Source organism: Podarcis raffonei, chromosome 1 (assembly GCF_027172205.1).
Source record: "Podarcis raffonei isolate rPodRaf1 chromosome 1, rPodRaf1.pri, whole genome shotgun sequence".
In the NCBI taxonomy this organism is placed as follows: domain Eukaryota; kingdom Metazoa; phylum Chordata; class Lepidosauria; order Squamata; family Lacertidae; genus Podarcis; species Podarcis raffonei.
This window is the reverse complement of record NC_070602.1, coordinates 120278006-120304436: the sequence shown is the minus strand read 5'-3', so window position 1 is coordinate 120304436 and position 26431 is coordinate 120278006. Positions and strand designations below refer to the sequence as shown.

Sequence of the window (26431 nt, the reverse complement as noted above, 5' to 3'; positions counted from 1 at the left end):
ATTATAGTCTCTATTTTGTGGTGAACTGCAGCCATCATACTCTCTCACTTAAAGTTCTCCTTTCATCATTAGCGACAGCTGTCGCCCACAATGTTTTGTGAGTTAAGCATCCTGAAAGATTAACCCAAGGCATGCAGGCTTGGCGCAGATAATCTAGAACCCAGCATCACGTACGGCTGATGGCAGTTAGTTGGGTTAGGTGTCCGGCTCCTAGTAAACTTGTCAGAATGCCAGCACAACTCTCAAGACTGCAGCACGGACCAGTGACAAGGGACTACTTGGAGGTCTTCATTCCCGATTGAACATACACTGGGGAAAAACTAAAGGTGTAACAGTTATCAGACTCGATATTTGTAGCACTAAAATTGCATTTTGCTGTTCCTTAACTATTATATTTCAAGACACCTATGAGGGAGAAAGGGCACAGTGAAGCACTCTTGTTGCATAGCCTCTTTGCTCATGCAAGGCAGACGAGAATGGGAAGCAGAAGCAGGCAGGCAACTGAGATTTGAATGCTAATACCAGCCAGAGTGTTGACTTGGATTGCTGTGTTTAGGAACATCAGTCAAATGCTTTTGGACCTTATTTTAAAAATGAGATTGAACTGCTAGTGCAGTTCTTTCAGAAATTGCACCAATATCAAGTCCCACAGCAAATGCAGTAAGCCGTCTTGAGTCGGAAATTTCTCTAGAATAGTTGTGAAATGTGAATATTCAGTGACCTTACCTACCTGACGTACGGTTTAACTTGATGCCAATACTAATGATGTTAAAACAGTTACTGAGTGCTCCAGGCAGAATTGCTTACGCCATTGTTTTACATGGCCAGTCATTCTAAGAAATAAGCAGATGACCCAATTAATTTGTTTTAATTAATTCTTAACTATTTCTGAAATAAGCCTCCCTTAACTCTTCTCAGCCTCAGATTTCCCCCCAAGATGAATTGTGGATGTAGGGCTGGAGAGCCTGCCAGGCTTGAAAGAAGCATTGCTTGTGGTGTGTGGGGTGTTTATAAGTTTCTCTGCTTTGCAAACATACATTGATGATGAGATTGCCTAACACAAATGAGGAAATGGGACATAGTTACAGGTTACACTGTACTTTGAATTTTATTTTAATTTCCGTTTTGCTAAGTTTATCAATCTGCTTACCAACTGTGGATAAAGCAAAAAATTATGTGCAAGTATTGTGTTAAAGGATTAATAATGAAAGTGTTTCTAAAGCAGTTGCTCTACTTCTCAGGCTACTAGCATGTAACTTACTGCATTAGCCACTAAGACGGAGGGCGGGGGGAAGGCAAGCAGTGACAAGATGGAAGCTGGAGTCCTCATTCAAAGCAGACATAAATACCAATAACTGTGATTCTTATTGCTAATGTGCCAGGTTATTAAAACCATCTAGGAGTCAGACAGAGGGCAGAACCAGATTACTCGTCGTGCTGATCTGCATAGCCCCGTGAAGTGCTGACTGAGAAATAAACGTTCAGAGCAGCTGTAGATAACCCATTTTCTATTTGAATAGCTTGGCTCTTTTTGACTTGAAGGTTGACTGCTACCAAACTAGGGTTATAAGTGTCTGCTTTCACTCTCAAATCGTCACTAGGTCAGTACAATTTCTAACCTTATTACACTGTGCTCATGCGAGGAAGATTGGCTAGTAAAACCCCTCCCCTCACAATAAAGTTATTGGCACTTGATTTTAACATACATTGATACAGCAGTGATGAACCTTCAACCTGTGAACCTAATTCGGCCAGCCAGGCTTCCCCATTTGGCCCGCACTGCACCTGATGTTATATATGGCAGATATGAGCAGGTATAGATGCGGCTCACTCAGCCAAAGCATGGTTTGCAGGCACTGCTGATCACTGGCACATGAAAAGCTTCGTGCCTTTGCCGTTTGATTTCAAATTCCTCGCCAAAGGAAAACGGGTCACTTGACATCATTGTGATATCAGGCAATTGGCAGGCAGGCAGGCAGTCTTATAATCTAATAATATAGCAGAGCTGGGAAGCCTTTGCGATGGGATTTGGAGAGCAGCAGCACCCGGAAGGTCACATTTCCCCCATTCTTTGGCAAGAGCAGTGCAGCCCTCTGTAATGAGTGCTGTGCACTTTAAAGAGGGTTTGGTCTCCTACTTGGTGTTGGGTAGACGAGTCTTCCTTGCTAGCTAAGCATAATAAGCTTTGTGACATTTTACATTTTGGGGGAAGCTTCTCCCCGCTTTTCCCGTGGCAGGTGTCATAACTAAGAGGCCTCTGTAAGTCTTGTTTGACTTTCTTTTGAAACATAAATCAGCAAGGATCCTTGAGCCCTTTGCACAGATACGGACTTGAAAGAAGGTTAATGCCCACGAAGCATAGCAAGTTTTTGAAAAGCAAACATAAAATGATCAAAACATGTGGATATTAGGAGTGAAAAGGGGAACCCATTATGATCACTTGGTCTGACACTTTGTATGGCAGAAGTTCATCGTTACAATGCATGCATCACAGGCTGCTGGGTTTTTTTGCTGACTGTTTCGTTCTCAGCCATTCTATTCCTGGAGATAGGAGTTAAAGCAATAGTTACTTCTCCATTCTCTGTAGAGAATGCCCAGACCACCTGTTACATCCTGATGTACTATAACAGTTTGTTCTCGATATTCATTGGCACAAGGATAACACCTGTTTCAAATATTAAGGAAGGTATCTTAATGAGAACATTATTATTTTTCTTTTCTCTGGTAGTGATAATTGACAAAGATCAGTCTCCAAAGTGGAAGCCAGCCGTTTTGGAAGAAGTAACAGATGAATATTTGGACTCATGCTTTAAGTCTCTTGGAAGCGGTGATCTCAAATTATAAAAGATTTGGACTAATGCTGTGCCTCTTTTAGCTCTAGCTTTTACTTAAAGCAACTAATGAATAATTTTGAATTTGACATATTTGGGATAACTGGCATTGAGTGAAATGCTCATCGCTGTTGTATCAAGTACTGGGGTCAAATATTGGTCTAGAGGGAATTGTTGGGGCAGTGCTATCCAGGGGTTAGCCAGATATCCATCCTAGAGCTTTATCACCTGTGTGTTTGCATTTTTACTTTTCCATGTAAAATGAACAAGATTATTTCATATAAAGACTCAGATATCCTTGAATCAACTAAATGTTGTCTGCATATTGGGTTGTTTTTAAAATATATGCCTTTCTTTAAAATATGTTTTATAGGTGGCTTATGAGATGAAACAAGAATTTAAAATAATCACAATTACCTTTATCATAATGTATGGAAACTTAATCAATCCAGGTGGATGAGCTGTTGAGCTGTGATCCAAAGACTTGAAGTGGACAAAAAGAGTGTTCTAACCAAGCTAACTAGTTTGTCCTGATGAGTCAGGAGCTGATTTGTCGTTGAATGGGCAGTACATGTGAGATACGTGAAAACCTATGATTGTATTTTTGGAGGGCTATTAGATATATGACTTAATTGATTAAACCTGCTTGAATATTTAAGGTACATAAAAATAAGATCTGATAGGAAACATGTACTTCCTGTGTTTTTGTTGCTAGGTGTATGGAGGCAAGTCTCCAACAGGTCTATCAACACCAACCAATCACCTCATTGAATGGCCTCTAATGTTCACTTAAAGGTCTCCATCTTGAATTCTTTTTAGGCTATCCTCTTGTTCAGCCACTTTAGGTCGAGGATTGCTCGAATCTCCCTCTTTGTTTTTAGCCAGGAAGAATAATAAGTACACCTTGTGGTTCCTGTCTCATTGCGGCACTGGCTCCATTGCCTGAATAGCTAAGAGATGGTTAGTGGCTGTGCTTGTCTAGCTCCCTGGACTAATGAGTATTGATAAATTTATCTCTTGGCTGTCTGAAAAATCCAGCGAGTAGTCAGAGGAAATGGCATCAATCACTCACCTGTCAGATGTGGAGAAGTCTGCCTTCTGGAGGCCCGGAGACCTGGCATCATGCAAACTGCTTTTCGGTTCCCTTCTGAAATTTCATGGGTGAGGAATACCCCAAGTTGGACTGTGGCCAAGCAGAAGAGGGGGCTGTGGCTCGCTGTGTGTGGTTCCAGCATGATTTGTAGATGCTTGAGGAATGTTGCTCATCGTATTGTGATCACCCTTCTTAAAGCGCAGGAGTGCCTTCTGTTTGTCATGTGTCTCCACTAGCAGCTCCAGTAGCTCCTCAAAGAGCATCCACCTGCTGTGAGTTAGCAGGCTGGCTCTGTGGCATTGATGTCCCAGTTGCAAAGCCAGATGTTACATCTCGCGAAGATGGTTGCTGCCATAGCCCTGGCATTGGACTTCACTGCATCCCACGCAGCGTCTGCTTGGAAAGTTGCAGCAATGGAGAATTTCTTCACTTTTTAAAAGGTAAGAAAAGCCCAGCTGTCCCAAACAAAAGGCGTCGGTGAGAAGGTTCCACCCCCATGTAGGATCAGCCATTTGGTCCCTGCCTGTGCAGCTGGTGGGAGGAGACATCCCAGCCTCGTGACTGCCTACCAGGATCCCTTGGGAAAATCATAATTGAGTACATGGGAATGGTATGTCATTTTCAGGTTTTGGACTATACACAGCTAGTTCAGTTCTCAGGAACTTCCACTGAGTTCTGTAGAGGAAAATAAGAGGCTAGAGATAGAGTGAGCCCTGAGTTCCTGAGGGCTGGGGAAGCTGCAATGTGCATATTTAAGTTTTGTGTGGACACAGACTTTTTCCTGTACTCTGTCTGCACATTCCCTGCTCTGCCGTGATATAAATTTCGCTGACATTTAAATAGTTCTTCTGTTTCTTGGGCTTCTGCACATGTAGCAACGCCCTGCAACTAGATTCTATTGATTTTAGTTACTGTGGTGGTTAGTTAACGAACATTTACATGGCGCAGCTGGCTGTCGATCTTCCTTCTATAGGCTTTTTATAGTAAGGCAGGTCAAGCCACTCTTCTACTTGTTTCCATGGTAATAGATGATAATGTCACAATTTCAGAATTTCTATTTCTCTGAAGAATCAAGATAGCTAAAAAATTGTTAGAAAATGAGAAAGCTCCTTTGAAAAGAAACATTTTTAGTAATAGTTAATGAGAAACTGGATGGAATAACGAAAAGGAAATACAAAGCCGCATTATTCATCAGTAGCCCCTTAAGAAATTTAGGAACTGTGATTTCCCGATTTCCATAAATTGGAAGCAAATACACATACAGACCAGTCTACTGTTCTATAACCAAGATTTGAGGGGGGCAGGATTTCTCAACTTGTGTCCTTCCATCTCTACATGGCATGTAAGTGGAAGGGCCACCGCCGCCTTGTTCTCTTCTTGAACCATCTCCCATCTTGGTTCTTGTTTGAGGCCTTTGGTACAGTACTGGACCAGGGACATCAATTGGCCTTATATCTTAAACATCTAGTATTTGGATTCTGCTAAACCACCATTCTGTGCTAGAAAGCAAAATTCCATTGCCACACAATGGCAGCTACCCAGGTTTTAAGTTCAAATTTAAAGTTTTTCAACCAGATTTCAGGCTCGATATTTGTAATTAAGTTTTTGGAAAATGAGAGAAAACAACACAGGCAATGTAATCACGGTGTATTTCCACATTTATGTGTCATGCCTGTTCTTCTTCCCTCATGCACCCATTCAAGCCGTTGTATGTATTTTTATCGCTCTTACTCAGTTTCCAAATAAATACACAAAAGTATGATTTTTTTTTATTCAAACACAGTTGAAAGTGATTAATCATTTGGGTAGAAAGAAAACATAACATATACTGTAAAAAATATATTGTAATAAGCTATAGTTTAGGTTACCACTTCCTTGTGCTACAGAAGTACCAGATTTACAAAGTTGTGCTGTAGATAGTGCTTTAAAGCATGGCTTTTGCCATATTTAGTTGGTCATTTTCCTGATTTTAAAATAAAAAATATGCTCAAATAAAGTGTATTGCTAATGTCCATATTACACAGTATCAAATAGAAGCTAAATCTTTTGTGATACATTGATAGAACACTGGCAGTAATATATCTTTTATAAAGTATAATAGGGGTCGCATTCAGTTTTATTTTGGTTAGCGTCCACTTTAGTGATATTGATTTACGTAGAAATGAAATATTTTTAGAAATATTAAGAACTTCATCTGGTGTTGAAGATCTGGAGGAGTCAAGCTCTTCCCCTGCTATTACTCCAGGGCTCTTAAGATTGTATCTTTGCAATATGCCTGCTACCAAAGAAAGGACTGCAGCAGGAGAAACAATGCAGCATCTGGGACATGCGGCTTCTCACACATTGCTGCTATTTCTACTACAATAAGATACACCAGAAGGAACAACAGCACTGCTTGGAGATCACCCTCCCCTCCACCCCCACCATTGCAGTACGGAAATTTTACTAAATTGAAATTTAGTGTTCAGAAATGATATTGCATGCCACGGTTGGTCCAAGAACAAGTAAAAGTTCATTACATTCATAATTAAATTTCTTTTCACCAGCAAAACTAAAGAGTGGGACTCCTATGTTGCCTTGGATATAACCTGCATTTCATTTGTCTTGTGCTAACTAGAACTTGCATAGCTGAAAATAATACTGAGGACATACCCCAAACATTTTCAGCAAAACTGTTGATCATTTGACTAAATCCTCAAATAACTTACCTAGTTCTCTCCTCTTCCAGTTCTGCCTTTCATTCTGTCTGCTGCGTTTCCCCTTTTCTCTCTCAAATAGTGTTTTAAATTGGAATATTGTGGTCTCGACAAAGGGTATTCAAATTAAAATGTGATGTTTTTAAAGGTATGCTGCCCTGCTGTTTACTTTGTTACCAACAAAAAAATAGTCTGGAATGCTTTTTCAACAGTACCCAGGAATTTTCATTATTTGTTGAGTATTTTCAGTGTAATTTGTTTCTTAACCATCAACATTCAATGTTAATTCATCTCCCTTACAGCAGCAAGTCTTTGGTCTGACATACGATTTGTGTACTCAACCGAACAAAGTTGCAAACAACTAGCCCCAGTACATCAAAAGGATCAGATATGTCTAGAAAAAGAAGCTCTGATGGTGGTATAAGCACTTGTATCCCTTGTATTTCACTGGTAGAGTTAAACACTTTGCTAACTCTCTCCTATAAATGGGACTTAAAACTCTTAACTTTGGCAACACTGTATTCAATGCTTATTACATTTACAATTTTCTCTTAGGTGAAGTTAGCAATTCACATGCCTACTTCACCATCACAACTAATAGTTATAACCTTATTTCTTAAACCCTGGCTCAATCTTAATTCAACTATGCCCACTGTTCCAGAGATTTCAAAAACGAGAGCACTTATGCATTTGTTCTTGTGCACCTTTAGTGCTGCTGCCAATACTGAACACAACTGATTGAAGCACTGAGTTACTACACACAAGTTGATGAACCATCTGATGCTACTGTGTGTGGTTCTGTTAAAAACTGAATAGTAAAGGCAAGGTGTTACATTACCAGAATCAAGGCTAGCTGCATCTGTACAACCGGTGTCTTTCAAAATCACAACTGCTGTTGTATGAATGTCGCTTTATTTGCACTAGCACCAAAAACAAGAGACGCCTGACAAAGTGAGAGGAGCCAAGCCTTGCAATTCATGAATCGTCACTTTCTATGTAGGGGATGTCACTATATTTGTTTTCAATCATTGACCATTGCTTCACAGCTTGATCCAGAATCTCTAGGGAGAGACGGTGTGCAAAGTCCATCACTGCAGGGCTTGCTGAAGGCGACATCCCAGACTTTGTCTGAAATTGGGAAGATTTATCTACGTTACCTCCACTATATTCGCTGACTTCCCGGCTTCCATCATCTAGAATAGTGTGTGGGAAGGGGCTTTTGGATTTAATACAGCCCATGGTACAATAACAGTAAATGGAATTTCAATTTAGCTGCACGGTCAACCTTGAAGTACTGTCCTTCAGAGGGCTCGAGAATTCCACTTTCTTGAAAGCAGAGATGAAAATATGTCTCCCAATATCTGTGGAGAAAACATTTTACATGGTAGGGTTTAGATAGGTTCTTGTTTTTGGGTTCTACTATAAAAGCAGATTTTTAAAAGACAGATTTGCTAGACAGAGTTTAAGAAAAATATAATTTGTTTTCTATTTAGGCCTTGAAAGGTTTGAGGCAAATGGCAACCACTTACAACAAAGGACTCTCTCCAAACACCCCCTCCCCAATTTAGAACATAAATACTAAAAAGTTTAGTTTCATAACTGTTACCCACACTAGCTAAATGTTATTTTCAAGTTTAGCCTGAGTTGCTCAGCAGACCTCAAAGGCTGGTCCTGGGTATGAATACAGAATTGTATTCAGTGCTAGCCCTACTCAGAGTAGACCTACTGAAATTAATGCCCATTAATTTAAATGGCTCTATTCTTAGGATGTGTTGGATACCACCCACGGGCATAATTTTAGCCTAACTGGGTTTAGACTGCTTTAGGATACAATTAATGCTAATGACAGTTTAGTGGTACCTGGATAAACCTCCATAGTTAAGAGTAGCATCAGGCTCACAAACTCCTCCCCTGTCCTGTATGGCCAGAAGGACTTTTTAAAAATGGGGCAGGGAACTTTGGCAGCCAGCCTGCATGTTCAGAACCTCCAAAATACAACACAGCAGGATAACAACTTCCACAAGAACTTTGACAAATGAAGCCGTGCAGTTGGATGGAAAGAGCAGACAGGCAAGTATTGGAGAAACTAATCACAAAAGACAGACTCAACATCTCAAGTACTTTCAGAAACTTTATGAAGCCACGTGAAATTACTTTCGAGCACAACTTTTCTCGTTGGAGTGTGTTCTACATTAAAGTGTGTGTTTGAAACGGCCATATGTGCTGCCACCTTACTGGTCCTTAAGCCCCTCTAACTTTTTATCCTTGTAAAGCAAAAAAGAATTTCATTTAGCACTGCCCAGCAGCTAATTCCTCCCTCAGAAGACTTAAGAGGCAGGACAACCATCTAGGAGATGAGAGCACTAGCACTTACAAGTGCCATTAGCAGCCACTAGTATCCTAAAATACAGAAGGCTCAGCAATGTCCAACACTACTACGCAGTCGGGATTTTGCAAGCCTCTGGCAATGCTAGACCATTAATGACCTCTTATTAAAGGAGGGATGAGGAACCTCTGGCTTGAATTTGGCCTGGTGGGGGGTCCTTATTGTTATTATGATTGATTGGTATGGAAAACAGGGCTTGCTTTTGATGCTGAATTCAAAGCATGCACTGCTGGGATCAGATCCTCTTGGGAGTGGATCCCTGCCAAATGGAACTTGCACTTAGCCATAGATTTAAATTCCGAGCTGACTGCAAAACCTGCTTTTGGCAGGGATCTTTGGAGCTCTGACTTGAAATCAAATTAAAGCCAGGGCTGCAAAGTAAGAGTATTGAGCACAATCAGATCCCCACCCCTGGTTTAAAGGATTGTATTGAACCAAGTTCTCCCAGGCCTTTGGCTAATTAAATAATCTATGGCCTTTTAAACTGTGTGGGGGAGGGGGTTTTGTTTGTTACTATGTTAGTTATTTTTGCATTTTTAAATTGTGAACTGCCATGTGATCCTTGGATGAAAGATGGTATAGAAATTTAATAAGTTTGTGTTGCTAATCAACTTGCATATGAATTTTAAGAACTGGCTGCAGTTTCTGGCAAGAAAGGAAAGGTGTGAAAGCACCAATTGTGGGTGAAACAGGCTTCTTCATTCATAGGTATGTACTTTATTAGGATCAATGCATTTTGAATTAGGAACTTTTTCAGGGGCACTATGCAGTTAAAATAACAAAAAATCCCCAACCATTTATATTGCATAGAGTTCCTGAAGAAGATTCCTGTCTTAAATGCATTTGGCCTAATAAAGTTAACATCTGTGTACCTACAGGTTTCCACTCATCTCTTGCTTCCACTGTCTGGCACACACACCTGTTCCACAACTATAGCCAGAATTTTAAACGCTAACAACTAGTATTTTAAACACACAGTACAGTACTCAGACCAGAAAGCTCAACAGCAGGCTCCAACAGTTAATTAGATACAAGCAGCTATTGTCATATATGTCCAGAGAATGAGAGCAGCAAAGTAGAGATGAAGAAAAGATGGACATCCAGTAAAAGACAATGATCACCTTAACTTTGTCAGTAAATTGTTAATGAAACATCCAAGTTCAGAAGTATTTCATGGTAGGCATTAAAGGAATTTCTTGGACAGAAGCTGCACCTGAAGATAAACTGTCCTTTACGTATTCAACACTACAGAACATTGAAAGCTGTCTTATGACAAGTCAGACCATTTGTCCAACTGAGTGGCAATGGCTCTCCAGGGTTTCAGACATGAGACATTCCCAGCCATGATCCTCGGCATGCAAAGCAGATGCTCTAAAGCAGGCAAGGCAAACTTATGGCCCTCCAGAAATTACAGAAACTAAAATTCCCAAATATCCTTGACACTGGTTATGCTGGCTGGGCCTGATGCGAATTGTAGTCCAACCGATGTATTAAGGCAGGATTTCCCAAACTTGGGTCTCCAGCTGGTTTTGGACCCCACCCCTGCTGACCTCTGGATGATGGAAGTTGTAGTCCCAAAAACAGCTGTAGACCCAAGTTTGGGAAAGCCTGTACTAAAATTTGGCTAAGAAAAAACTGACTCCACATGCAAGCTGTAGGAAAGTCTATCACTATCCTGATCGTATAGGGTAATGTTTAAAAGCCCTTTACCATGTGCAAAACTCCTAATGCATGTACTGCTTGTGCACCAGTCATGCTCTCAGGACCTATAGTGTTGATGGATGCATAGGCTTTTAAACATGAATGAATCTTACATATAGTTTATAATAGATACTTTTCTGTGGCATAGAAAAAATACAGTCTTAGCCAATTTAAGTCCAGGTGCATTTAACAGATAACAAGGGAATTTGCAGCACTAAGTTGTCAATCAAACTGTCAGTCCATGTTCAATATTTTCTGACATGTCTTCAGCCTCCTAAAGCAGAGTGGCTAATCAGTGCATCTTCTACTTATCATACAGCAACTCCAGGATTACTAACATAAGCCAATTTTATGATTTGGGGGAAAATGGCTTTTGTAACCAGTCTGAAAAAGCATTTTAATGACAGAAGTTCAGCATTGTTTGAAAATGAATGCAGACATTGGGTTATTGGTATTATGCTATAACTACACCCAATGTCAAACTAGTTAACAGATCAAAGAAAATGGTCTGCCTAGCAGTTCCTTAATATGTCATAAACATTTCTTTCAACCCTACCTGGAATACACAAATGAAGAAATAATTCCCTTATTCCTGTTAGCGAGGGGACTCTTTTCATTCCACTATTCATTTTATTCATCTAGAAAATCACTGAAGAATCCTACTCCCAAGTAAGGTAAAGGGACCCCTGCCCATTCGGTCCAGTCGTGGCCGACTCTGGAGTTGCGGCGCTCATCTCGCTTTATTGGCCGAGGGAGCCGGCGTACAGCTTCCAGGTCATGTGGTCAGCATGACTAAGCCGCTTCTGGCGAACCAGAGCAGGGCATGGAAATGCTGTTTACCTTCCCGCCGGAGCGGTACCTATTTATCTACTTGCACTGTGACATGCTTTCGAATTGCTAGGTTGGCAGGAGCAGGGACCGAGCAACGGGAGCTCACCCCGTCGTGGGGACTTGAACTGCCGACCTCTGATCGGCAAGTCCTAGGCTCTGTGGTTTAACCCACAGCGCCACCCATGTCCCTCTACTCCCAAGTACTAACCTCCAAAAAGACTACTACTCAACTGCATCTGTACTATATACTAAAAAAAGCCAGTTAGATTTTGGGATTTTGTACTAAGGCAACCAAGAACTCAAAAGTATATCAGATAAAATCCTATGATTGGTATTCTGCAAATGCACCACTTCTCCACAACTTGACTCAAATTATAATGCTTCACACAATGGCCTGATACAGATGTAATCCACAAACACTGGTTTGCTGTTACAAGCTTCAAGATTGCACATGAAAGGAGGGTATTTAAAACTTTAACTCCTGGTGTTCATTGTGTACTTAAGACTTCTAAAAAGCTGTTGAGAATATCCCATGCCAAAGACTCCTGTGTAGACTTAGCAAACAAGGGGTAAGGGAAGAGATCCTCTAATGGATCATTAACAAGGAACAGAAAACAAAGTCCTCTGTGGAAGGATATAGAAAGTGGATTGTTATTGGGACCTATGCTTTTTAACTCATTCATATATGTATGAGCTAGAGTTAGAGGTGAGCAATGCGTTGGCCAAGTTTGCTGATGCCAAATTGTTCAGGATGGTTAAAACAAAGACAGTAAAGAGCTCCAAAAGTATCTGTCCAAACTGAGTAAATGGACAGTAAAATGGCACATATAATTCAGTGAAAGCAAATGTTAAGAGATGCATGTTTTTTGGAAGGGGGGGCGGAATCCTAATTTCACATATGAACTGTCAGTGACTGACCAGGAATGAGACATTGGCATCATAGTGGATAGCTCAATGAAGATGTCAATTCAGTATGTGACAGCTGATTGAGCAATAAAACTCCCAGTGTTATAATGCCACTACACAAACTAGGGTGCAAGAGCACTTGGAATACTGGGTATATTACTAATCACCTCACCTCAAAAAGAAATTTGTAGAGCTGGAAGAAGTTCAGGGAAGGGCAAAAGGAATGATCAAGGGGAAAAAGTAACTCCCCTATGAGAAAAGGTTACAACATTAGGGACATTTTAGTTTAGAAATAGTGCAAGTAAAGGGGAACCTGATAAAGGTGTACAAGGTTGTACAGAGTGTGGAGAAAGTGGACAGAGGGAGGTTTTTCTCCCTCACATAATACAAAAACAATGAAGCTGAGTACTGGATGATTCAGGACAGACAAAACAAAGTACTTTTTCCCACCCTGCATAGTTGAACAATGAAATTTGGTCCTACGAGATGTAGTGTTGATGGCCACCAACTTGAATGCCTTTAGGAGGATTGGAGAAATTCATGGAGGAGAAGAGTATTAATGGCTGCTAGACACAAAGGCTGTGTACTGCTCCCACTGATGGAGGCAATACAAATAACAGTTGCTGGGAAATGCAGATGAGGTTCTGCCTGCAGGGTTCCCCTGGGCATTTGTTTGGCCACTGTGAGAACAGGATGCTGGACTAGGTCCTTCTTTTTGAGGACTTTGAAGGAGGAGGGGAACCCAAACTGATGAGATATACAGAAACTACTGAAGAGAGGGCAATAGGCATTCAAGAGCAGGCTACAATTGTGGAAGTATGGCCAATAATTCCTTAGCTCTGGGTTAGTAGAACTATGTCATCACAAATTTCAGTTACATCTACTCAATAAATCCTATGGATTCGAAAGGACTTGCTCCCAGGTAAGTGTTTGTATAGGATCGCAGATAAAATCTTTCACTAATTCCATGGGGTTTAGGCTTGAATTTGGCTCATGTTTTGAGCAACGGTTGTCTCACATTTCCACATTCTTTCTATACAACTATGTGACTGGAAGCAACATGCAGTCTAAAATGACAAAAGCCAAGAATCTGAACATTCTGCTCAGGCTGTTATGTTCTACATTCTGTGCCATACAGTTTTTCTACCCCTGCTTATTTCACTTCATTAAATTAAGCACACTGGAGCCTAATTGACCAGCTGGGCATGAAACATTTCTCTCATTATGATTTACAGCTCCTAAACAAGGCCTTGTCTTTGCCAGAATACTCTGCCCTAAGACTACAGTTAGATGTGCCAAATACCTCTTTTGAAAAGGAAAAATCTAGCTACAACCTTTTCCTTAAGCGTTTATGGAGGCCACTTACCAATTAGTATCTTGCTTTGAGTGTATTTCTCCAAATGATCCACAGAATAAGAGGCACAACTCGCAGTCTAGGTTCCTGTGTAACAAATAGAGAATTTGTTCTTGTTAAAACTAAGCAGCCTCAAATGAACAAAGCTGCCCTACCACAACTCCTTACCTCTTTGCCCTAACAGTTCTGACAGGTCAACTCTATTCATGTTTATTCAAATGCAAGTCCCACCAAGTTAAATGGGATTTACTACTTGAAATGTATGTTTGTGATTGCAGCTTTAATTTGACAAGCATTTTAACCAGAAATGTGTTTTGGTTTTAAAGTACACTACAGTCCAGAAGAGCCAAAGCACATCAGTGTATTAATTACTAAGCCTTTGATTCTATCTCACCATGCTTGCACCATATAGTATAATTGTACTCTTGCATTTTAGAAAATAACACCACTGTTATCTTTTAAGATTATGCCTACAATAGACATATTTTTCCCATGTAGAATATAGTGTACACCAAGAATTTATGAGGTTTGTCTTTACCTTTAATGCTACAGAAATGCTTTTATCAGTATGCTAGCGTTTTTTTAATCTTTCAGCATTAAAACGGTAGCTTGCGTATTTACCGTATTTTTCGCTCCATAGGACGCACTTTTCCCCTCTTAAAAACTAAGGGGGAAAGTCTCTGCGTCCTATGGAGTGGATGCAGGGGGGAGGCAGGCAGGAAAAGCCCCCAAGAGCTGCACACAAGCTTTGCACGGCTCTTGCGGGCTTTTCCCCAGGAGGGAGAAGGGACTGACGTGGCCAGTCAGTCCCTTCTCCCTCCTCATAGAAAAGCCCGCAGGAGCCGCACGCTCCTGAAAGGGTGCTCGGCTCCTGTGGGCTTTTGCGGGAGGTGGGGGAATTGCCATAGCCGCGCGCAGCCTCTCCAGCTGGGGGAGGCTGCGCAAGGCTAAAGAGGGAGCCAAGGCAGCGTGCGGGATGGATCGTGCTCGTTGCCTTGGCTTCTTTAGCCACGCTTCTTTAGCCGCGCTGGAGAGGTTTAGCTCCTGGCTGGAGAGGTTGCACGGCTGTGGCAGAAGCCAAGACAGCCAGCAGGATGGTTCCCGCTCGGTCTTGGCTTCTTTGCTCTTTGGGGCTGGGGGGGGGACGACCCAGGTTTCCCCCACAGCCCCAAGAAGCTCTGGGAGAAGCGGACAGGCTGCACGCAGCCTGTCCGCTGCTCTTTGGGGCTGTGGGGGAAATAATATTTTTTCCCTTGATTTACCCCTCTAAAAACTAGGTGCGTCTTGTGGTCCGGTGCGTCCTATAGAGCAAAAAATACGGTACATACAGCATCATATGTCCAATGACAAATCTATGGTAACATTCTACCTTACTGTCCCAGAGCTAGTCTCTAAATCTTCTGTGTGTTTCTCTGGTAAAATACAGTTTTGGGAAGGATGTTCGGGTTGCCTTTTAAATAGAATTGCATCTTCTCAGAATATCTAGAAGTTACATGTGACAGTGTTTTAAGTGGTGGGAAGATGCATTTTGATTTTAGCACACACCTACCATCACCACCTATCCAGATAGAAAACCTGTAATGTGTTGAGATTATAGCTATTTTAGAGTAGTAAGGAGAACTAGATCTATTGCCATATTAAACAATAGTAAGAAATGGTCACAATCACTTAATGCAGATGTTTTAAACCTTTTTGAGTCCACAGCTCCCTTAATCAACTACCTTCTTTCTGCAGCACCTCTGTGGGGCTCAGGAGCCCAGTTATGTTACCCCTTGCCTGCAGAGCTACCAGCCTCTCACCCTTTCCCAAACACCCACCCTTGTGTAGTGTTCCCTCAACCTCCTCTCCTCCCCTCTCCTTGGGAGTCCTCTGGGCAGTCTCTGAGTCCCCACTGCCCCAAAGAGAGGTGCCTCCTAGAGGCACCATTCGCTTGCGGAGCTTATAGCCAGGGCTGTTGCAATAAACAGCTGTGCAAGCCTTTGGTAGGCAGAGACGTGAAAGGGTATCAGAGGAAGGAGGGAAAGAAAGAGGGACAGAGGCCATTGTTGCCCGCAGCACCCCTGACCATCATTCAAGGCACTCCAGGGTGCCACGGCACACTGATTGAAAAGCAGTGACTTAATGAACACAACCCATTTGAGAAACTATGGATGATGAGCTATTGACAAGAAAATGAGTAAAGCTTATAATAGGCAGAAGACAGCATTTGGAAATGTGTGATAGTGGGAAAGGGTATTCACATCTTTGGTGTGAAAAGTATTATTTCATTCTTGACCCCGATATTTCCACTTGGTATTAACTTTTCCAAATTGTGTGGTTATCAACAGCATTTTTAGAGTAGTCATTGTATGTAAATATTTCTGTATACTTTTATAAAGCAGTATACTGTATTTTATTTTGCCAAACTATTCTATTCTTTAGTACTCTGTAAAGTGCATCAACAGTGAAGTTTATTGTACTTTGAACAGGAAAGTCTGTACTAAATTCCATGGCCTTGGCTTCTAAACCAACTTTACTTTGTGTTGGCTTGCACAATCTCTCTCTAATCTGCAATCCACATGGATTTAGCAACTTTTTTCATATCAGAGATACTCTAAACATACTGCACAATCCTGGGAAGATAGAAGCAGTCGTGCCACATCAGGCCAAAGATTCACCAAGTCAAGCATTCTGTTTCCCACAATCAATAACTGAAAGTAACTGTCCACTCTACACCCCTGCCCCTGCAACTGGCATTCAGTTCCATACCGCTTCTAAACTTGGAAGATCCATGCAGAGTTCATGACTGATAGTCACTGATAGATTTATCCTTGATGAATTTGTCTAATCCCCTTTTAAATTCATCTAAGCTTTCTGTCATCACCATATCTTGTGATGGCAAATTCCATAAAATTAATTATGGGCTGTGTGAAGAAGTACTTCCTTCTTATGTCCTGAATTTCCTGGCTATCAATAACATTTGATTAACCTGTGTTTTGATATCATGGGAGAGGGGGGAAACATTGCTCTGCCTACTTTCTCTACACCATGCATAACGCTGCTAGTCTCTATCATGTCCCCCTTTAGTTACTTTTCTAAACTAAAAAGTTCTAAAGCTTGTAGACTTTTGCCACAGGGCAAGTGTTTATTTTGACTTCAGTATTCTATGCCTTTCACTAATCTACAATATTCTTTATGAAGTGGGGAAACCAGAGCTGCACACATTATTCCAAGTGTGGCTGCACCATGGATTTGTATTAGGGCACTATGAACTTGATCACTCATAATTCCTCACATGGATTTTACATTTTTCACAGCTACCACACACTGGGTTGATGCTTTAAGTTACCTACCACAATCCTAGTATGTTTCCCCTAGTTAGTCACTAGCAGTTCAGAAGCCATCAGTGTATATATGACATTAAGAAGTTTAGGTTAATCAGACACACTGAGCTGCATTTGCCATTTTGTTACCCATTCACTTAGTTTCAAGAAATCCTTTAGAAGGTCTTCGCAGTCTGCTTTGGTTTTCAACACCCTGAGTGATTTGGTTACCTAAAGGCTCACTTCTACATCCAGATCATTTATTATTAAGTAAAAAAGCATCAAATAGGAAGGACCCCACTTCCTATTTCTCTAGATTATGAAACTCATTCCCACTCTCTTGCTGTTGAAGCTGCTACCAACCCATAATAATTCTCATTTCCAAAAACTGGTAAGGAGCCTTTGGGGAGAGAAGTCTTTCATTAAAAAGAAAACTGGAACTATACCGTTTCTATTGGGCCACACCTATATACCGTATTTTTTGCACCATAACACTCACTTTTTTCCTCCTAAAAAGTAAGGGGAAATGTCTGTGCGTGTTATGGAGGGAATGCCTACGGGTGGCATGCCTACGGATTTTCCTCCTCTAAAAACTACGTGCGTGTTATGGTCGGGTGCGTGTTATAAAGCGAAAAATACGGTACATGTTGATGCCACCAAAGACATATAAAAGGATGGAAACGCAGAACTTCCTTTTGCAGGAGCAAGGAATTTTCTCCTCAGCAAGACTTTTTACTTTATATGCTTAATAATCCTGTACTTAATAATGCTTTCCACCAATTTCCCTGGAACAAAGATTAAACTAACTGGCCTGTCATCCCATACACCTAATCTCTTTAACAATTATTACTAGTTTTACATAATGTATTTTCCAGTTCTTCAATCCAAATACTATCCTTAGGGACAGGCTGCTTATTTTTGTTACAATATACATTTTAAATCTGAATTCTTTAAGAATTCTTGCCTAGATTCCATTAGATAGATAACTTGATAATTTATCAGTGAACTCTAAAACTTTTTCTCATCTCTTGGACTCATCTTTCAGGCATCCATATTAAAACAAAACAAAACAAACAAACAAACCCCAGATCCAAGCACATCTATGTCCTACATTTTCTACAGTAAAGAGTTGCCAAGATTTTGATTCAGCTTCTCTGCAGTCTCCACATCCCCCTTTGCCACTCATTTTATCGTCTCATGTTTAATTGCCTCTCTAGCTGGTTTCCTCTTTCTGATACAATTAAAGAGATCTGTATCACTGATTTGATATTTTTAGCCATATACTCTTCAAATTCTTTTTTCACTTGCAGCGTCTTGCTATCTTGCATATGTTGTGCCAGATCTTGGGCTCTTTCTTCTCATTTGGACAAGAATTCTATTTCTTAAGACAACCTTGCTGTTTATAGCTTCTTTTAATTTACTTCTTAACCATGCTGGCATCCCCTTGGATTTATAGGTACTTTTCCTGCTCTTTGATATACATTCTAGCTAAGCTTCTATTTAAATAACCTTCAATAACCTTTCACTCATGGAGGAAGTTGACTCTCCCCTTTCCACTTCCTTGTAACTAAATCCATCATTTTCTTTTTAAAATAAAATGGCCCCTTTGAAATCAATAGTAGCCATGCTGGACTTTCTTGGTACTTTTCCACTCAACTGATGGCAACCCAGTTTCCAGTCAGTTCAACATTTACATCTCACACCTGAGAAGTGAAATGAACATTTCTGTACAAGAAGACTCTGCTTTATCCTGTCTCAGGGATTGATTCAGGAATTATCCACCTACAAAGGCAAGGATGCCCATGATAAACCCTCAGGTTTAGTACTTTTTATTCTCTCAATTCTGCATAACAATGCCCCAAACTTATTCTGTACAGAACACTGTCTCACATCATATGTAACTGATACATAGAAAAGACTTTACGACCTGAAAAAAGAGACAATGCATGTACTTTTGTAAACCAAGAAAATATAACAAACAAACTGCCCAAGAGTTGCCACTAATGCCAGTATCTTCCTAGTGTATTGACAATACTGCGCTATTCGGCTGAAACAGCCTATGTTAGGTAACTGGACTGGTCTACTGACTTAACAGACTGAACAAGCTTCCCAGACTCTTCAACCCATTGATTTCCAAGGCAAGAGCATTGGCATTTGTATTTTTTGAAACTGATCAATAAGCTCTCAGCTTCTCCTTACACATTTTCTTGGCCCTTAGAGCAGTGTACTAAAAGCACTAACATTTAGACAGGTGCTCCACAGCTAACTAAATACTAGCCAGGCTTAACACAAACAGCAACGTAATCCCGCCACTTTACTGTTACTCTTTCATATAAATCAACTGCCCCACTCAGAGGCAGAGATGGTAATATGGCATCGTGGTCAAGGACAAAATTTGTCCCCCTTCCCATAGCTATTATTTTCACAATTATTATTTTGCTTCTCCTCAGCTTGGTGCCCTGTGCAAGGAACCACCCACAATGCCCTAAATCTGGCGATGTCCTCAAATTTTAACCAAACTATCCTGTTCCATTTCAATGTGCCCATAAGCAACTGTGTCCAAGGAAAATGTTTACATGAACTTAAGAAGCTAAAAACCTATCAAGTCCAGTATCCTGGTCTCACAGTGGCATATCACATGGTCTCTGATGATAATTTCAAACACAGCTCTGTGTAAGACACACTTGTCCTTGGTTTCCAAGTGACTTCAAATCAAGCAGCTGAAAGACTCTGCCCTTATCTGTGTATTTTCTGCATATTCACATATGCCTCAGCAACACCTGTGCAACCTCCAGAACTTCTAGTTGCACAAGTGTAAAGCTGCCTATTATTTAATCAGAAATTAATATGAAGCTGGAATGGGTCACCAATCAACCTAGTCCTATGCACAATTTATTAAATTTAGTGAGACTTCTCACACAAGTTGTTACAGGTGTACTTCATTTTCCCACCTTAGAAGCAAGCAAGAAATGATACAACTTGCCACTACAATTTGAACCACTTTTAATGGAAGAATTTAAGCAAGCTTCTAAGAAAAGCGCAAAACTTTCTAGCTGGACTATCTGCCTATCCTTGGTTACACGGCTTGGGGAGTGGTTGCACTTGCAAGCTACTGATTTGGGATTTTGTAGTGCCCCCAGTCCGCCTTTAAACTGGAGACAAGAAACAAGCGTCAAGCTCAGCCAGCCCAGTACCAGATGTCTGCTTTTCACCGCAGCACAGAAAAAGCGGGCGAGGAACTGCACGGCTGGAGCCTCCAGTCCTAAGCCTGATGGACAGCTTAACAGGCATCAAAGCCCTTTGACGTAGGGTGTTTTGCATCTATCTAGCAGAGACTGAAGGATGGCTAGCCCCACCGGCTCCTCCCGAAAACACAGGGCTGCACAAGTCACTAAGCCATTACTTCCAGCCTGCTGACGACTCCAAAGCCCACCTTTTGCAACGGAGGGTTGCCATTCTTACTGAAACCACTTACCCCGCCTTAGTTTTGTTGGCTTCAGAGAAGCTAAGGGAAGTAGGTGGTTTGTTCCCTTTCAACTACTTGGTGGGGGGCGGGGGAGGAATGGAGTGGATTAGAAATTAAGCACCATGGGTGGGGCTGGGGCAACCCTGTGAACGCAAACAGCTTCCCGGATACTTTTATCGTGATGGGCAATATCTATGCAGAAAACACGTCAGCTGTACCCGATCAAACCGCGCAGATCACTCTTCACCCCCTGGTGGCCCAGGAACGTCTTACAGCCTTATTTTGGGGGCAGCGCCCTCTCCTCTCCTCTCCTCCCCGCCCAACTCCCTTCCTCCTCGGTGTCACTCACGTTGCTCGGCAGAGAGATTGCGTCCCGGGGAGATGCACGCATGCTGCGGAGCTGGGTTGAAAGAATGCAATCCTCCAACTCTGCTTTGCCAATCACCCACATTCCCGAAAGGGCAGCGGCAGCAGCAGCCCCTCCCGTGGTGGATAGCTTATGGAAAAGAGCAGGGATTTGGAGGACAGGGCGTCCTTCTGCTTAGGCTACTCACTCTCGTCTTCGAGGCTGTTGCTGCAGCTCCAAACGCCGCTTGCCTGGAGACAAGGGAATGCATCTTTTACAAGTATACTGCGGGCCCAAGTTCGGGCTCACTCCAATGCAACAGATTTTAATAGATCCTATAGACTAGTCAGATCAGCAATTGAAACTGCCGGTTGTTCAGAAAACCCCAACCACCTCCGTGCAATTCATCCGCCCCTTATTGCGCTTGACCTGCACGATTTAACCGCCCAGGGGCCAAATCCCGCCAATCACACAGCACTGCGGCGACACCTGGAGGTCGAGCTAAGAAGCTTCGTCTAAGGAAACTGAAAATTCAAGGAGGAGCCCAGTTGTTGCTGTTGTTTAAATAAATCAATTTGTTAGCCAGAGGTTTGTCAGAGAAAGGCAAATAAAATTAGAGAAGAATGGTCACACTTTCCAGAGATATACTTTGAAAGCTAACATCCCATTTCTCTGTGTGGGGTAGACAGTGTGCAACCTTTCACCTGTAATTAGTTGCAATCTAGTTCAATTATACTGTATATTTATATCTGTTGGCTTTACTACTACTACTACTACTACTACTACTACTACTACTACTACTACTAAAATAATAATAATAATAATAATAATAATAATAATAATAATAATAATAATACTAATTCCTTTTACCCCAGCCTTCCTCAGCTGTAGTCTAGGCTGGCTCACAGAAATAAAATCTTTAAAAATAAGTATTAAAATTACAATCCAAAGTAACATAAAATACAATGCAGCAATAACAGTCATCAATGAAATTAAAACAATTCCAGAAGGATCCAGAAATAGTGCAGGAGACAGCCTGATCTCAACAAGGAGTGAGCTCCATGCTGGTTCTGATGAGAATGTGGTGTGCAGAGCCTATATGTATGTAGTATGGAATCAAGGTTTGCACCTGCCTGCACACCCCACCCAGGCAAGCTTGTCCTAGCAGACAGTCTCACACTGGATTTGATGAAGACCTACATGTAAAGTCCAATGTTTGTAGGCCTGAGGATCCTGATTGTGTCCCTGATTTTTAAAGTTATTTTCAGTTTAGGCTTTTTTCATGATTCCAAACCCTTCTCCAGTTCAAAATTGGGGGCTGGCTGGCTGGCGAGACTCAGATTTTGTTTGTTCCTTATATATCAATATTGCATTTGTATTCATTCCACCTTTCCTCTAGGGAGCTCAAGGTGCCATTTTCTCCATCTTAATCCTGTGATGGACGTTAGGCAGAGAGACAGCAATTGGGCCCAAAGCCACACAAAGAGGTTGTGGCTGATTTTAACTTTAGTCTTTCAGGTCCACTTAATATCCCTTCACCTTATTCCTCATTCTGGAAAATAGATGTAGGAGTGAATAAACTGAGGGAGGGGTATAATCTATTCCCATGTCTGGAAACTCATGGATTCTCTTGCTAACAGTCCTGTTTAGCACCTTTAATATTAACCAGTTCAGGCTGCAATTGTGTCTTAGGGAGCAATCCCCATGGAATCCAGTGGGGCTTACTTTCATTTAATGTACAGCTTCTTTACCATCAACCCACATTAGAAATGGGATCCCTTCTTAACCAAAGCAAGACACCTTTCAGTTTAGCTATTTGTCAAATCATAATGCTTGCATGTCCACAGTTGCTTTACAAGGGAGGATGGGGATAAAACCAGAACAACTTGGCCAGATCCCCCCTTACTGCTCATTGGCTACCAGTTCTAGTGGGCACCAGCACCACTGCACAAATCCCTGTTATTATCCACCTTGGGGTCCCTGTGCTACCTAATTGTTAAAAATAACAGCAGCAAACATATATGGCCAAACTTGCCTAGCTGGGCCTTAAAGACATTTACTCTTTTAAAAAATCCAATATTCTCTTTGAACACCATTTCATGTTAGCATTGTGGCGATACAAAACAAGTTTGGTTCACTGTTGGCATATTGTGGTTAAGTTATTCAGTAGTGCCCTAAATTAGAACCATTTTAATGAGATACAGACAGTAATTGTCTCTTACATAGTAGCGACAAACCTAGGGGCACATAATTGATCTCTAGACCCAGTTATTTTGGAGCAGCCAATTCTTCTCACTTAAAAATTGGTTAGATGCAATGTATGCCTACAAATGGATGATGCAGAAAGCATTCAAGTTGTTTAAAAGAAACAAGCCTAAAGCAGCAGTAGCCCTCCAAGGGTAATTTAACTCACAAGGTCCAAGTGATGATTGATTTTGCTATATAAAAATGTTAGTTAAGGTGAAGAATAAAACTGAGATTTACAGTGGTGTCCGTCCCCCGTCCCCCAATAACTACTACAGATATCACATGGTGTATTGATTTGCTTGGTGCTTGCATTTCAGGAACTTTGGGAAGCAGAGTTTAGGAATTGAAGTATAAATTGCAATAGCTATGCTGCGACATTACAAATTTATAAGATCAATTATCACTAATGTTTATGGCATATCATTTACTGGAAGGTGCCAAATACTTGATGCTGATCAGCATTAAACATTAAATTTAATAACTCTTTTATGGTTGCTTTTCAACTGGAGCTTGCTGTTGTCTGTTCCTTACAGCAAAGTCTTTTCTGCTTTTTCTTAAGAAATAATAGTATGAGACCTGAACAGATATTACTATAAGGCACAGCATATATGCACCAGCTGTTTTACCTAGGTTATGTCTCAGGACATACCAGAAAGTAACAGGAATAGCAATCTGGTTGTCATTGGTATTAATTATTAGACTCCCACTTCCAGTTACAAGTAAGTAATTACTGCATAGGGGTTTTTACTTTTTACTTTGTTGTACCACCGTGAACGGTGGTTTTTATTGATGTATTTTTATTTTGTTCCGTTTTATTTTGGTTTGGGGTTGGATATTGAGTGGGGTGGGGATTTGTTTTGTTGGTACAATTGTTTTTGGTTTGATTTGTTTTTCTATTTTGTAAATGGAGGTTGCTTTGAGGCTTGGGATTGCTACCGTAGTGGGGCGAGGGAGGTATGGCGGTGGGGGCAGATGTCATAGGCGAAGGGGATCGAGATACGGATATGCTCGTACCCCTTCCAATCTGCGCCCCATCCCGAGGGACGAAGGTAGGGTGAGCAAGGATTACTCACCTCCGTCACTGGTGTTGTGCAATGCCAGGTCTATAGGCAACAAAACCGCCACCCTGCGAGACTTCTTCACCTCACACGGGGTTGACCTGGCTTGTGTGACGGAGACCTGGGTGCGCGAAGGGGAAACTGTTACCTTACGAGAGATGGCGCCCCCGGGTTTCTCCGTCCTCCACCAGTCGCGGACTGTGGGCTTGGGGGGAGGGGTGGCATTATTAATCCGAGAAGACTGTTCTTTCAGGGCTCTACCATCGCCATCGATCCCCGGCATTGAATGTGTTGGCCTAGTGTGGGGCTCCAGGGTGAGCTTGGCTGTCTGGCTGGTGTACCGGCCACCTAGCGCACCAGCAGCCACCCTGTCAGGCCTGCTGGAGGTGGTGGCCGGCTGGGCCTTGGAGTTCCCTAACCTATTGGTATTGGGGGACTTCAACATCCATGCTGATGCCATTCCTTCCTCACAGGCTCTGGACCTGGTGTCTTCCATGGCGACACTAGGGCTCTCCCAGTTTGTTTCGGGCCCCACACATCAAGCAGGCCACACGCTGGATTTGATCTTTGGCGCTGGTATAGATGTGATCATGTCTCCTTCGATGAAGGTGCCATGGTCTGATCACTACGCACTGAAAGCCAGGATTGATTTTCCACCCCCACCCTGCTTAGGTGGCGAGCCAATTTGGGCTCGCCCGCAGAGGCTGATGGACCCTGATAGATTCCGTCAGGCATTGCGGGACCTTGCTCCCCCTGGCGACTCATTGACTGAGCTTGTTGAGGGCTGGAATATCCAGCTCCTAGCAGCCATCGATGAGATCGCACCTAGGCACCCTCTGCGACCCCGCAGAAACCGGGCTCCCTGGTTTACCGAGGAGCTTCGGAAAATGAAGCGGGACCTCAGACGGCTAGAGCGAGCATGGCGGGGTGCCCGTGATGGAGCCTCAAGAACACCTTATAGGGTTTTTATGAAAACCTACGAGATGGCAGTGAAGGCCGCTAAGAAGTCCTACTTCTTGGCCTCCATTGCCTCCGCTAGCTCTCACCCGGCGCAATTATTTAGTATAATTAGGTCTTTAACGTCCCTTGAAGGACAGCCAAATTTAAATAACAATTCGACACACAGCTGTGAGGCATTTGCGAGCTTTTTTGCGGAGAAGGTCCTGTTGCTCCGCCATGACCTCCCTGCCAATTTGGATACAATAAAGGAACTGGAGGCCCCTCGACTGTCCTCGGGTCCAGTATTGGACCACTTTGACCGGATATCCCCAGCCGATGTGGACAGACTCCTCCAAGCTGGAAAGCCCACCACCTATCCTCTTGACCCGTGCCCGTCTTGGCTGATTAGAGCGTGTCCAGACGAGGTGCGGGCCCCCCTGGGTGATATCATCAATTTGTCCCTTGGCACCGGGATATTCCCAGGGGAACTGAAGGAGGCAGTGGTGCGTCCACTCTTAAAGAAAACATCATTAGATCCTTTAGATCTATCCAATTACCGCCCGGTTTCGAATCTTCCATTCCTGGGTAAGGTGATTGAGAGAGCGGTTGCTGAACAGCTTGGTAGGTTTCTGGATGAAACATCGGCTCTCGATCCATTCCAGTCCGGCTTCCATGCTGGTCATGGGACCGAGACGGCTCTGGTCGCCCTAACAGATGATCTCCGCATGGTCGATCACGAACTCCTGGACCACGCCTTGCCGACGTGGGGATCCAGGGCACAGTCCTTCAATGGCTGCGCTCGTTTCTCTCTGGTCGGGGACAGAGGGTGGCGCTTGGGGGGGAATTGTCATCGCGCCACTCCTTGGTGTGTGGAGTGCCTCAGGGTGCGATTCTTTCCCCGATGCTTTTTTTTTTTTTTTCAAAATCCTTTATTAGGCATATCACACCTCACATTAACAAACAAACATCATATACAGACTGTATAAAATACGGGCTCAGCGAACACAATTTATCCCAGTCCTATTCTTGACTCCAAAAAATAAATCAATGTACATAAATAATATAATACAACACAGCAACATCACCTACCATTAAAACCACTAAGTCTCTTTATCATGGCCCATTCTTTCTTCATGGACAGCACTTAAAAATTCAGCCGCTATTAAAGTAATTTGATCATCGCTGTCCGCCAGCAGGTCCTGAACAGTTGGTTGTGTAAAAAACTGTCCATTAAATTTTAGGGCCTCAAATAATTGTCTTCTGGCATAGCTGCCA

General features: G+C 42.2%; 1 protein-coding gene and 2 long non-coding RNA genes across 8 annotated transcripts in view; 2 read left to right on the top strand and 1 right to left on the bottom strand.

Annotated features, from left to right (window-relative positions):
• The window catches only part of HIBCH (3-hydroxyisobutyryl-CoA hydrolase), a 54166-nt gene extending 51023 nt beyond the window's left edge, over positions 1-3143 (top strand). For all 4 annotated transcript variants that reach the window (XM_053360336.1, XM_053360351.1, XM_053360344.1 and 1 more), the window contains one exon: positions 2729-3143. In XM_053360336.1, the coding sequence (XP_053216311.1) occupies positions 2729-2844 (116 nt within the window). In that variant the 3' untranslated portion in view covers positions 2845-3143. The remainder of the gene's footprint in view (positions 1-2728) is intronic.
• A 205-nt stretch (positions 3144-3348) lies between these two features.
• LOC128399122 (uncharacterized) lies at positions 3349-7125 on the top strand. Its single transcript, XR_008327191.1, has 2 exons — positions 3349-4364; positions 6923-7125. It is a non-coding gene; the product is annotated as an uncharacterized LOC128399122 (long non-coding RNA).
• A 734-nt stretch (positions 7126-7859) lies between these two features.
• Positions 7860-21332, bottom strand: LOC128399107 (uncharacterized). 3 transcript variants are annotated; one of them, XR_008327188.1, is made up of 3 exons: positions 21121-21332; positions 13807-13885; positions 7860-7981 (listed from the first exon to the last, which is right to left on the bottom strand). It is a non-coding gene; the product is annotated as an uncharacterized LOC128399107 (long non-coding RNA). The 3 variants fall into 3 exon arrangements; XR_008327189.1 differs by lacking the exon at positions 21121-21332 and adding an exon at positions 20916-21112; XR_008327190.1 differs by lacking the exon at positions 21121-21332 and adding an exon at positions 20576-20644.
• Between the last annotated feature and the right edge of the window lie 5099 nt (positions 21333-26431).